The 13,375-nt window shown below is 40.0% G+C and overlaps 1 protein-coding gene across 3 annotated transcripts in view; it reads left to right on the forward strand.

Annotated features, from left to right (window-relative positions):
- Positions 1–13,375, forward strand: part of SPAG17 (sperm associated antigen 17) — a 252,300-nt gene that overhangs the window by 85,692 nt on the left and 153,233 nt on the right. For all 3 annotated transcript variants that reach the window (XR_003510028.1, XM_027535676.1, XM_027535679.1), the window contains exons 9-13: positions 1,593–1,698; positions 1,891–2,003; positions 6,836–6,973; positions 7,059–7,172; positions 7,778–7,928. Coding sequence is in view for 2 of the 3 variants with exons in the window: in XM_027535676.1 (XP_027391477.1) it covers positions 1,593–1,698; positions 1,891–2,003; positions 6,836–6,973; positions 7,059–7,172; positions 7,778–7,928 (622 nt within the window). In the remaining variant the exon portion in view is untranslated. The remainder of the gene's footprint in view (positions 1–1,592; positions 1,699–1,890; positions 2,004–6,835; positions 6,974–7,058; positions 7,173–7,777; positions 7,929–13,375) is intronic.

The raw sequence follows: 13,375 nt of genomic DNA on the forward strand, positions 1-13,375 counted from the left end.
GACCCCATGGACTGCAGCATGCCAGGCCTTCCTGTCCATCACGAACTCCCGGAGTTTACTCAAACTCACGTCCATTGAGTTGGTGATGCCATCCAACCATCTCATCCTCTGTTGTCCCCTTCTCCTTCCACTTTCAATCTTTCTTAGCATCAGAGTCTTTTCAAATGAGTCAGTTGTTCGCATCATATGGCCAAAGTACTGGAGCTTCAGCGTCAGATGTTCCAATGAATATTCAGGACTGATTTCCTTTAGGGTCGACTAGTTGGATCTCCTTGCAGTCCAAGGGACTCTCAAGAGTCATCTCTGACACCACAGTTCAAAAGCATCAATTCTTCGGCACTCAGCTTTCTTTATAGTCCAACTCGCACATCCATACATGACTATTGGAAAAACCATAGCCTTGACTAGACGGACCTGTGTTGGCAAAGTAATGTCTTTGCTTTTTAATGTACTGTCCAGGTTGGTCATAACTTTCCTTCCAAGGAGCAAGTGGCTTTTAATTTCATGGCTGCAGTCACCATCTTCAGTGATTTTGGAGTCAAAACAAAAAAAAAATAAACTCTGCCACTGTTTCCCCATCTATTTGCCATCAAGTGATAGGACAGGATGCCATGCTCTTAGTTTTCTGAATGTTGAACTTGAAGCCTCTTTAATCAAGAGGCTCTCTAGTTCTTTGCTTTCTGCCGTAAGGGTGGTGTCATCTGCATATCTCAGGTTATTGATATTTCTCCTGGCAATCTTGATTCCAGCTTGTGCTTTGTCCAGCCCAGAGTTTCTCATGATGTACTCTGCATAGAAGTTAAATAAGCAGGGTGACAATATACAGCCTTGACATACTCCTTTTCCTATTTGGAACCAGTCTGTTGTTCCATGTCCAGTTCTAACTGTTGCTTCCTGAGCGGCATACAGATTTCTCAAGAGGCAGGTCAGGTGGTCTGGTATTCCCATCTCTTTCAGAATTTTCCACAGTTTATTGTGAGCCACATAGTCAAAGGCTTTGGCATAGTCAATAAAGCAGAAATAGATGTTTTTCTGGAACTCTCTTGCTTTTTTGATGATCCAGCGGATGTTGGCAATTTGATCTCTGGTTCCTCAGCTTGAACATCAGGAAGTTCACAGTTCATGTATTGTTGAAGCCTAGCTTGGAGTATTTTGAGCATTACTTTACTAGCGTGTGAGATGAGTGCAATTGTACAGTAGTTTGAGCATTCTTTGGCATTGCCTTTCTTAGGGATTGGAATGAAAACTGACCTTTTCCAGTCCTGTGGCCACTGCTGAGTTTTCCAAATTTGCTGGCATGTTGAGTGTAGCACTTCCACAGCATCATCTTTCAGGATTTGAAATAGCTCAACTGGAATTCCATTGCTTAGTGGGTTCTATTAGGAAAAAAAATGAGAAATCTCCATACCCATTAACTTCTTTCCTTCTGTGGACCAAATTTGCTTATTTGACCCTCATATTAGCAAATGATTTTGTGGTGTGAACAGAATCATACAACCTCAGAGTCCCGTCGAAATCCCATCATACCAGCACTGGATGAAAGCATCTCTCAACTGGATGTTTCAAGTGTTCCTTTTTAATTGTTCTTTTAGCCCCCACCACCTGTTGTTGCAGTCCCTGGAAAGAAGAAAACACAAGCATATGAAGAGCCACAGATTCCAGCTCCTCCTCCAGCAACACTGCTACCACCACTACCAGGCATGTATGGAACAGCTGGGAATCAGTGTCAGGAGCTGGCGCTTTAGGGGATGAATGTCCTCCAGCTTGTTTTCGCATCTGTCTCCACCCCTAGCCCCTGGTTTATCAGGGCACGATCAGAGTTTGAATCTGTGGATGGAAGAAATGGAGAGCACGTTTTAACTGAACAACAATATTTTGTGTCTTTCACAGTGGCTTCCGTCATCACAAATGAAGTAGACATGAGATACTACAATGATTTGCTGAATCCAATTCCAGAAGAGTTCATTTCTGTGCCCTTGATACTGCACTGTATGCTGGAACAGGTAGGTGGGATACATCCTGGAGCTTTCTTCCCAGGTGGGTGACCTGTAGTCAGGTACTTCATCTCCCTTTCTTTTTTAAAAAACTATTTTAAAAATAGGCTCATAATACCTGCATGCATTCTCCTTTACAAAGATTAGGACATTTTAGATACAGCAAAAATTTTCTTATGAGCTTCAATCATCTTTCTTTTGCTATGCTCTAGAACCATTTATATAACATACCCTGAAGTTTTGGTAGGCATATGTTTAAATACTATCAGGCGTCATTTTAATGAAAGGGAAAGGAGTTGAGCAGGTGGACAGGGTGGCTAATGGTCTTCAACTGCATTTAAAGTTTCTTTTACTCTTGTAGATTTAATCAGACTTTTCTATTTCTGAGGCCAATTTTAGTCATTCATCTTTTTAAATAAATGTCCATTTTATTTGTGTTTTCAATAACCTAGAAGCCCTTTATTCACTAATATACATTTAAAAATTCTCTCTGTATCGGTTATGTCCCTTTCAATGACCAATGTTACTTATTAGTGCCCTCTTTTCTCGATCATGGATGTCAATGGTTTATTGATTGTTGGTCTTTTCAAAGAACCAGCATTTTTTTCATTGATCTACTCCTCCTTACTTTATTAATTTCTTCATTTATCTTTATTATTTCCTTCTTCCTACTTTCTTTGGTTTATTTAGCAATTCATTTTAATTGAAAGTTCATTTGGTTTACTATTTCACTTTACTTAAGCCTATGCATTTTGAGTATTTCTTGGACACATCATAATGCATTCAATGTACTCAGTTCTAAGTCTTTTAATTTCCACTGGTTATTGTCCATTTCTAATTTTATTTTGTTATGGTCAATAAACATGATCTGGGTGTTAAAATTTTTTTTTTAATTTCCCAGACTTCCTGTATGACCTGGTACACATGGTCAATTCTTATGAGTGCTGTATATGCAGTTGAGTGTTATTAGCTCATTTAATTCTTGGAACAACCCTAGGGAGCAGGAACCATTTTTAGTCCCATTTTGCAGATAAGGAAACGGAGGCAGAAAAAAAGTTAAGTAACTCGTCCAAGTAGTAAATGACAGAAACTGTTTTGAATCTTATCAGTCTACGTGGAAAAGTATTTTGATAGCATTGCTCTGTTGTGGTCTTCCTTCTCAAGTTGCTGATAAGAAGTCTGACATCAATTGGATACTTTTTCCTTTATTTTTGTTATTGTTCAGTTGCTAAGTCCTGTCTGATTCTTTGCAACCTCATGAACTGCACCATACCAGGCTTCTCTGTCCATCACTATCTTCCTGAGTTTGCTCAAACTCATGTCCATTGAGTCAGTGATGCCCTCCAGTCATCTCATCCTCTGTTGTCCCTTTCTCTTCCTGTCTTCCATCTTTCCCATCATCAGAGTCATTTCCAATGAGTCAGTTCTTTGCATCAGATAGCCAAAGTATTGGAGCTTCAGGTTCAGCATCAGCCCTTCCAATGAATATTTTCCTTTATAGGTAATCTATTTTTTCATTCTGGCAGCTATTAGAGTTTTCTTTTTATAATTGATAACACAAGGCTGTGTGTAGATATGGATTTATTTTATCATTGTCTTTACAATTGAAAAGATTAAAGTCTGGTTTCTGATAACATTGTGAGTAAAATCAAAATTCCTTATGCTGATCCATAAAGACCCTAAAAATATGGTTCTGGGCTGCTTCTGTCATCTCCTGCCCCCCCACGCTCACACTCATACTGTTGGTCATCTACATAGACCTTCTAGTGTTTCCTTACATACACTAATTCCACCTTAGTGTTTTCACTCTAACTTCTCTTCCTGGAAAGTTTTGCTCCCACATGTCTGCCTGTTGGATACTCCCTGTCATTCCGTCCCCAGTGAACACAGTGCTCCTGAGGTAGGCTTTCTCTGACCACTTGGTCTAAAGAAGGCCCACAACAACAAAAAGTGTTCTCTACCACTTCACCTTATTTTACTTTCTTACAACAATTGCTCTTTCAAAAATACGTTTATTTGCTTTATGTCTTCCTCCTTCTCACTAGAATGTGAGTAGGGACCTAACTTAGTTTTTTATTTTATTTGTTTTCAGCTGCGCTAAGTCTCCATTGCTCCCTGCGGGCGTTCTCTAGTTGCAGGGAGTGGGGGCTACTCTCTAGTAGCAGTGCATCACTTCTCATTGCAGGGCTTCTCTTGTTTGCAGAGCATGAGGTCTATAGTGCGCAGGAGTTATGGGCTCAGGAGTTACAGTGCATGGGCTTAGTTGTCCTAAGGCATATAGAATCCTCTCTGACCAGGGATTGAACCCATGTTCTCTGCATTGGCAGGCAGACTCACAACCACTGGACCGCCAGTGAAGTCCCTAATCTAGTCTTGTTCATTGCTCTCTGTTCAGCATGCAATAACCTAACCCATAGTAGACACAATATGTATTTGTTCAATTATGTCTTCAAATATTACTTCTGTTTGTTTATCCTAATTATTATTAGGGCTTCTCTGATGGCTCAGCAATAAAGAATCTGCCTGCAATGCAGAAGACGCGGATTTGATCCCTGGGTCAGGGAGATCTCCTGGAGGAGGAAATGGCAATCCACTCCAGTATTCTTGCCCAAAAAGTCCCAGGGACAGAGGAACCTGGCAGTCTGCAGTCCAAAGTGTTGCAAAGAGTTGGACGTGACTGAACACACACACACTTATTATTAGATGTTGGAATTTCTGTTTTTTTCCTCCATGTATTTGAAATTTTCTTGCAACTTTACCCCTTTGAGACTTTCAGCTTAAGATTTCCAACTAATTCATTTTTCCATGGAGGCCGGTCTGCTATTGAAATTTTGTTTCAACAGTAACTTTTTAAAATTATAAATTCTTTAATTTCCCGTATAACTGCCTATTGTTCTTGCTTCATGTACGTACCATATTCCTTTATCTCACTGAATATTAAAATGTGTTTAGACTCTATCATCTCTGTTACCTGCATTATATATTTTGTTTGTTGACTGCTTTAGTTTTCTAACCAATTAGGTAAACACACTTATGTTTATTTGCATTTAATTACCCCATAATGCTTTGAGGAGATCGGTATTTTATTATATCAATACATTTGTAAAAGCTCAACAGCCCTAGAGAGCTTAGAGTATCATTTTATTTATCTTAGTCTTCCTTATTTTTTTCAACTAAGGGCAACATTTATTAACCACCTACTGTTTTCCAGGTGCCAAAGGTGACAGAGGATGAGCTCAGTGCCTGACACATAGGCCCCAATAAGAGACGCATGTTGGCTGAACACATGCTTAATAATAAAGCCAGGAAGAAGTAAAATATAAGAGGAATTGGGTGGGGTATTATAAGAGGGGATATTAGAATGTTTTACATTTCAGAGGTGGAACAGTTCTGTATGGTCTTCTGTGATTGGAGTGGGTCCAAGAGATGGTAGGAAGAGAGGAAGTGGAGACAGGAGTGACTCTTTGAAAAGTAAGGTGTTGATAAACAGTAAGAGTGTAAGACTGTCTTGCTGTTGTTCTCAACAGGAGGAGTTGCCTCAAAGGGGGCATTTGGCAATGTCTGGAAATACTTTTGGTTGCCACAGTTGAAGGTGTTCTACCGGCATCAAATGGCTCGAGGCCAGGGATGCTGCTAAACATTCCATAGAGCGCACAAGACAGCCCCCATGACAAAAAGCATCTAGTCCAAATGCCTTAAGTTTCAAGGTTGAGAACTCCTGCAGAGGGGCGTGAAATCAGAGGGTGATTTCAGTATCTAAGGTGAAGAGAACAATTATAAATTAGGTGCCGATCTTGATTACATTTCAACTTTTTTGTTTACCATGTAAAATTGAACAAGATGATCAATATTTCTAGACCTCACTTTCCCCATAAAAAGCGGAATATTACCCTTAATTGATCTCACTGTCTATAACTTTTCTATCTTGGGGATTTAACCTGAACCCCCAGTTCCACCCACTAAGTAATTTTGGACTACTTTTTAGTATCCAAATTAGTTTTTGAACTACTAATTAGGGCCAGGCCCCTAATTTCACTCACCCTAGTTCCATTTATAAATAGGAAATAATACCTGCTTGGCAATATTGCTGTGAGGCTTAAATGAGATAATGTATTTGAAAGTGCCCCACACATGCTTGGCATGTGGTAGGCATTCAATAAGTATTTATTGAATCCAAAGATATGAAATCAAGGTTTTGAGTGCTTTAAGAGAAAGAATGAATCATTTAAAAATATATTAATATTGTTATTTTGATTTCTATTATGGTAAATTTTCTTTTTTAGTATTTGGATTTTGTGTTGTCTATTCTAATGTAGGCATTAAAATTATACTTCAGTACATAGGTTATAAACATGATCCCTTTTATTTTGGTAGTCACTGGTTAATTATATAGCCACTTTATATAATCACCATACTTTTGGGTAGAAACTGCCTTCTTTTTACTAAAAAAAAACAAAATACATAAATATCAATAAAGAGCTGACCATTAAAACTAATACTTCCCAACTTTTCCCTGATAGCTCACTTGGTAAAGAATCTACCTGCAATGCAGGAGACCCTGGTTGGATTCCTGGGTCAGGAAGATCCACTGGAGAAGGGATAGGCTACCCACTTCAGTGTTCTTGGGCTTCCCTTGTGGCTCAACTGGTAAAGAATCTGCTTGCAATGTGGGAGACCTGGGTTCAATCCCTGGGTTGAGAAGATCCCCTGGAGAAGGGAAAGGCTACCCACTCTGGTATTCTGGCCTGGAGAATTCCATGGACTGTACATAGTCCATGGGGTCACAAAGAGTCGGACACAACTGAATGACTTTCTTTTCTCCCAACGCTTTATATCAACAGGTTGTGGCAAGTGAAGAAGATCTTGTCCCACCAAGTCTGATAGAGCCACCTCCCAGGGCAGATGGGTTGGACTACAGAATAGCAGCTCACATTGTTTCCATCCTGCCCTCTCTCTGTCTGACAGAGAGGGAGAAAAAGGTCAGATGGTATGAGAAATCCAAAAAGTATGCATGCTTTGAAAAGTATGAATTCTCTCTTAAAATCATTATTTTAATTTGAATAGAATCTCCATGAAATATTCTTATCTGAAGAAGAAAATGAAAGCAAACCAGTGCCCACAGGCCCTCTCCTGCTTAACTATCACGATGCCCACGCCCACAAGAAGTACATGCTAAAGGTAATAATTGACCAAGTTACCCAGAGGATAATTGATGCAAGGGAGCTCATTTGCAATTATTCAGTGGTAGAAATCTTAATTGGATAGCTTTACCAATGCTAATTAAAAGTAATCTACAAAGTCGATACCTGCAAAGTAAGAGCTTGGAAACTGGACATGAATGAAGGAAAAAGTACATCAGCAAAGAAAACTGGCCCACGTATAGAGGGCCATTGAACCATTAAATTCATTGCAGCTACGCCAAATATGTATTAAAACCTTATAGTTATGTGCTTTATATATCTGCTAATATGAAAGGAAGAAAAAAACTAGTGGAGGCAAGAAAAGAGTCTAAGAAGGGAGGCAGGAATATATTTGAGACTTTGGCAGTTTGTCCCTGTGAATAAGGAATCCATCATTTCTGTGCACCAAGAATCTCTGGCAAAGTGAGAAGTAGCTTTTTTGACCTTCAGCAAAATACCAACAATTTGTCTTCCCCAATTACCACTGATTTCCCCTGTTCCCAGATAATGAGAGCAAAGGTATCATGTTTTGCCTTCTCCATATGCATAAGGCAGTTGACAGCTTATTTTAACATCTTCTGTCACATTGCTCTTTTTCATCAGGACCTAAAGAATTTTGATCCAGTTCAAATTGAACAAGAGATGCAGTCCAAGTTGCCACTGTGGGAATTTCTTAAATTCCCTCTGCCCCCGCCATGGAATAGCACGAAGCGTCTAGCTACAATTCATGAGCTCATGCACTTTTGTACAAGTGGTGAGTACATTGCTTCCTTGTAGCTTAAACCCATTCATTGATGGTCATGTGTGCCTCTAATGATTATACACCCATCTGCAAAAAGATTTTTATTCTTGTCCTTTCAGAGGCTGGGGAGTATTTTGATTGACTACAGTTTCTTTTTATTTTGAATAATGTCATTAACAGCAGGATGATAACTATAACATTCTTCAGTTTGATGCCCTGGGTTTTCATTCTGCTGTGTTTCTACGACAAGAGTAATCCCCTTCTTTCTTCCTCCTCCCCGCCTCCCAACACCCCCTCGCCCCGTCTACTTATTAACATGATTGGCGATGACATAGCAGTCCCCATTCTAGTTAAGAGGAGAGCTGAGAGCACCCCTTGTGGGTAGCATGTACGCCTTGGTGTGGTGTGTATGCACATGTGCTCAGTGGCGTCTGACTCTTTGTGACCCTTTGGACTGTGGCCTTCCAGGCTCCTCTGTGTATGGGATTTCCCAGGCAAGAATACTGGAGTGGGTCGTCATTTCCTCCTCCAAGGGATCTTCCCGACCCAGGAATTGAACCCATGTCTCCTGTGTCTCCTGCATTGCAGGTGGATTCTTTACTCGCTGAGCCATATGCTAAGTGTTAACTCCAGTTCATCTCTCACAATAGGAAGGTGTGTTGTCTGTTCTTTAAGGATAGTAGAAAGAAGGGTCATTAAAAATATCTAAAATCAGCTTCTTATTGCAGAGCTCATGGGGATTTTAAGATAAAGACAATCATTTCCTGAAACACAAATCTTATTTCCAGCTGAAGCAATAGGCAGATATATTGCTGCTTATAAGAAGAAATAGGAAATTACATAGACATCTTGATTTGATCTAGATAAAAAAAAATGTGCAGATTCTTCCTTCTCCTTTCATCTAACTCTAAGACAATTATGAAATGTTTGTACTTTGATTTCTTTTTTTCATTTTTTTAGTAGCCTTAGTAATAGTCAGATTTTTAAAAATTTTAATTCAAGAATAATTGCTTTACAATGATGTGTTGGTTTCTTCCATACAACAACATAAATCAGTCATAAGTATCGTATGTCCCCTCCCTCTTGATCCTCCCTCCCAACTCCCACCCCATCCCACCCCTCTAGGTTATCACAGAGCCCTGGATGGAGCTTCCTATGTTACATAGCAGCTTCCCACTAACTGTTTTAACACATGGTAATGCATATGTTTCCATGACATTCTCTCAGTTGGTCCCACCCTCTCCTTCTCCTGTTGTGCCCACAAGTCTGTTCTCTACATCTGCATCTCTATTCCTGCCCTGCAAATAGATTCATCAGTCCCATTTTTCTAGATTCCACATGTATTCACTAATATATGATATTTGGTCTTTTTCTGACTTACTTCACTGTGTATAACAGGCTCTAGGTTCATCCACCTCACTACAACTGATTCAAATTGGTTCCTTTTATGGCTGAGTAATATTCTCGTGTGTGTGTGTGTGTGTGTGTGTGTGTACATATATATATGTACACATACATACATATAAATATACACCACCACTTCTTTATCCATTCATCTGTTGATAGACATCTAGGACATGTCCTAGCTATTATAAATAGTGTTGCAATGAACATTGGGGTACATGTTTTTTTTATTTTATTTTTAAACTTTACAATATTGTATTGGTTTTGCCATACATCAACATGAATCCACCACAGGTATACACGTGTTCCCCATCCTGAACCCTCCTCCCTCCTCCCTCCCTGTACCATCCCTCTGGGTCATCCTAGTGCACCAGCTCCAAGCATCCAGTATCGTGCATCGAACCTGGACTGGTAACTCATTTCATATATGATATTATACATGTTTCCATGCCATTCTCCCAAATCTTCCCACCCTCTCCCTCTCCCACAGAGTCCAAAAGACTGTTCTATACATCAGTGTCTCTTTTGCTGTCTCGTATACAGGGTTATTGTTACCATCTTTCTAAATTCCATATATATGCGTTAGTATACTGTATTGGTGTTTTTCCTTCTGGCTTGCTTCACTCTGTATAATAGGCTCCAGTTTCATCCACCTCATTAGAACTGATTCAAATGTATTCTTTTTAATGGCTGAGTAATACTCCATTGTGTATATGTACCACAGCTTTCTAATCCATTCATCTGCTGATGGACATCTAGGTTGCTTCCATGTCCTGGCTATTATAAACAGTGCTGCGATGAACATTGGGGTACACGTGTCTCTTTCAATTCTGGTTTCCTCAGTGTGTATGCCCAGCAGTGGGATTGCTGGGTCATAAGGCAGTTCTATTTCCAGTTTCTTAAGGAATCTCCACACTGTTCTCCATAGTGGCTGTACTAGTTTGCATTCCCACCAACAGTGTAAGAGGGTTCCCTTTTCTCCACACCCTCTCCAGCATTTATTGCTTGTAGACAGTGTTTTTTTGAATTACGGTTTCTTCAGAGTATATGCCCAGTAGTGAGATTACTGGGTCATAATGGTAGTTTTATTCCTAGTTTAAGAAATCTCCATACTGTTCTCCATAGTGGCTGTATCAATTTATATTCCCACAAACTCTGCAAGAGAGGTTCCCTTTTCTCCACATCCCGTCCAACATTAATTGTTTGTAGATTTTTTGATGTGGGCCATTCTGACCAGTGTGAGGCAATGTCTCAGTGGTAAAGAACCTGCCTGCCAATGCAAGAAATGCGGGTTTGATCTTGGGTCAGGAAGATCCCCTGGAGAAAGAAATATCTATCCTTGCCTGGGAAATCCCATGGACAGAGGAGCCTGGTGAGCTACGGTCCATGGGGTTGCAGAAAGAGTTGGACATGATTTAGCAACTACACAGCAGCACATTCTGACCAGTGTGAGGTGATACCTCATTGTACTTTTGATTTGCATTTTGCTAATAATGAGTGCTATTGAGCATTTTTTCATGTATTTATGAATCTGTATGTCTTCTTTGGAGAAATGTCTGCTTAAGCCTTCTGCTCAGTTCTTTGATTGGGTTGTTTGCTTTTCTAATACTGAACTACATGAATTGCTTGTGTATTTTGGAGATTAATGCTTTGTCAGTTGCTTTGTTTGCGATTATTTTCTCCCATTCTGAGGGTTGTCATCTCATCTTGTTTATGGTTTCCTTTGCTGTGCAAAAGCTTTTAAGTTTAATTAGGTCCCATTTGCTTATTCTGTCTTTATTTCCATTACTCTAGGAGGTGTGTCATAGAGGATCTTGCTGCCGTTTATGTCAAAGAGTATTCTGCCTATGTTTTCCTTTAAGAGTTTTATAGTTTCTGGTCTATAATTTAGGTATTTAACCCATTTTGAGTTTATTTTTGTGTATAGTATTAGGAAGTGTTCTAATTTTATTCTTTTACACATTAGCTGTCTGGTTTTCCCAGCACCACTTACTGAAGAGACTGAAAAAAAAAGAAAATTTTTAATACGGTCTTGCTGTCACCTCATGGAAATGGGTGTTGCCTAGTGGGCCTGGGTGTGTCATCTATTTCCATAATCATCCTCTTCCTGGTGTCCTGAGAGCATCTTACCTTTCCTCTTCTCCTTCTGCCTTGTGATATGATCTCATTCTCTCTCTACTTTGCTTCTACACACAGCACAGGATTCTTTTTTTTTTTTTAATATTAAAAAGTACATGTATTGAATCATTTTTCACAGTAGCAAAATATTAGAAACAAACCATCCCATCAAAATCTCTCATTAAAATATCAGACACCTGTGTGGTACAAGATCATGTATCTTAACAACCTGGAGGGCTATCTCTATCATGATATGGAACAGCCTCCTAGATAATTTAAGTTTAAAAAGAAAAGGAAACCAAGGATAAGAAGAGGATGATTAGTATGCTAACATTTTCTTTTGTCTTTTATGGGGAAAATGTGTAACACATATTCTTTTTTATACAATTTTTCAAAGGTCACACTCCAGTTATATTTATTATAAAATATTGGCTGTATTCCCCACATTGTAAAGTACACAAGATTCTTATTTTTGTTGCCATCGCTGAAACTGCCCATATATACATCCTGCTCGTATGTCCCATCCTGAAGCCTTGTTCCTCCACCTCTCCTTCCTCTTTGATCCTTCTTCATGTTTAAGTGAAAGTTGCTCAGTCGTGTCCAACTCTTTGCGACCCCATGTACTATATAGTCCATGGAATTCTCCAGGCCAGAATACTGGAGTGGCTAGCCTTTCCCTTCTCCAGGGGATCTTCCCAACCTGGGGATTGAACCCAGGCCTTCCACATTGCAGATGGATTCTTTACCAGCTGAGCCACAAGAGAAGCCCAAGAATACTAGAGTGGGTAGCCTATCCCTTTTCCAATGGATCTTCCCAACCCCCGAATCTAACTGGGGTCTCTGGCATTGCAGGCAGATTTCTTAATGCTTAGTAGGTCCAAATTCTTAATTTCCTTGAAAATTGTTCCTTCACAGTGCTCTTTATTTCAGTAAATAGCAACTCTTTTCTACCAAAACCTTAGCGTCATCCCTGGTTCTCTTTTTATGCCCCACAACCAGCCCCACCACATCTCTCGCTACCAGCCCAGCCCAATCCGGCACCACCTCTCACTTGAACTATTTCAGTAATTTTCCAGTTGGTCTCCAAGCTTTCCCCTTTTTACCTACAGTCTTTCCTTCACATAATAGCAGGAATGACCCTTCCAAAAGGTTAGTCAGATCCCGTTCCTTCTTGGCTCAAAACCCCTCGTGATCACCCATTTCCCTCAAAGCAAAACCTAAACTTTTTAAGCCCATCCTCAGTCAAATTCTCGTTGTTCTGCTCTGCTCCATCTCACTGACCTCACTGTGCTTCCTTGGGCAAGTGCATCACACCCCTGCCTCCACCTCTGCACTAGCTATTTCCCTCCCCTGCCTCCATCACTCTACTCCCAGACAGTGCTATGACTCCCCCACTTCTTTCTTGTTTTTGCTTTACTTCTTTACAGGACTCTGCTCCGATATTTGTTGTTGTTTAGTCGCTAAGTTGTGTCCAGCTATTTTGCGACCCCACAGAATATAGCCCACGAGGCCCCTCTGTCCATGGGATTTCCCAGGCAAGAATACTGGAGTGGGTTACTATTGCCTTCTCCAGGGCATTTTTCCCTACCTAGGGACCACACCTGTGTCTCCTGCATTGCAGGCAGATTCTCTACCATCTGAGCTACCTGGGAAGCCCTTGCTCTGACTTCTTTATATAAAATATAAAGTCCCTCCCCAGTCGTTATTACTGCTTATCCCCTCATCTGGCTTTACTCTTCTTGTTGTTTCTGATAGAGTATACAATTACCTGTTTATTCTGTGTTCCCAACTGCTAAAATAGATACTCTATAAAGTTAGGAGTTCACTGATGTTTGCTTCTGTAGTCCTTTTATTAAAGTCATTGACCACTAGTAGGTGCTCAAAAAACGTTTGTGAAATGAATGAATGAACAAACTCAGTTTTGTCACCTTTGCCTC

This window comes from Bos indicus x Bos taurus, chromosome 3 (genome assembly GCF_003369695.1).
Source record: "Bos indicus x Bos taurus breed Angus x Brahman F1 hybrid chromosome 3, Bos_hybrid_MaternalHap_v2.0, whole genome shotgun sequence".
In the NCBI taxonomy this organism is placed as follows: domain Eukaryota; kingdom Metazoa; phylum Chordata; class Mammalia; order Artiodactyla; family Bovidae; genus Bos; species Bos indicus x Bos taurus.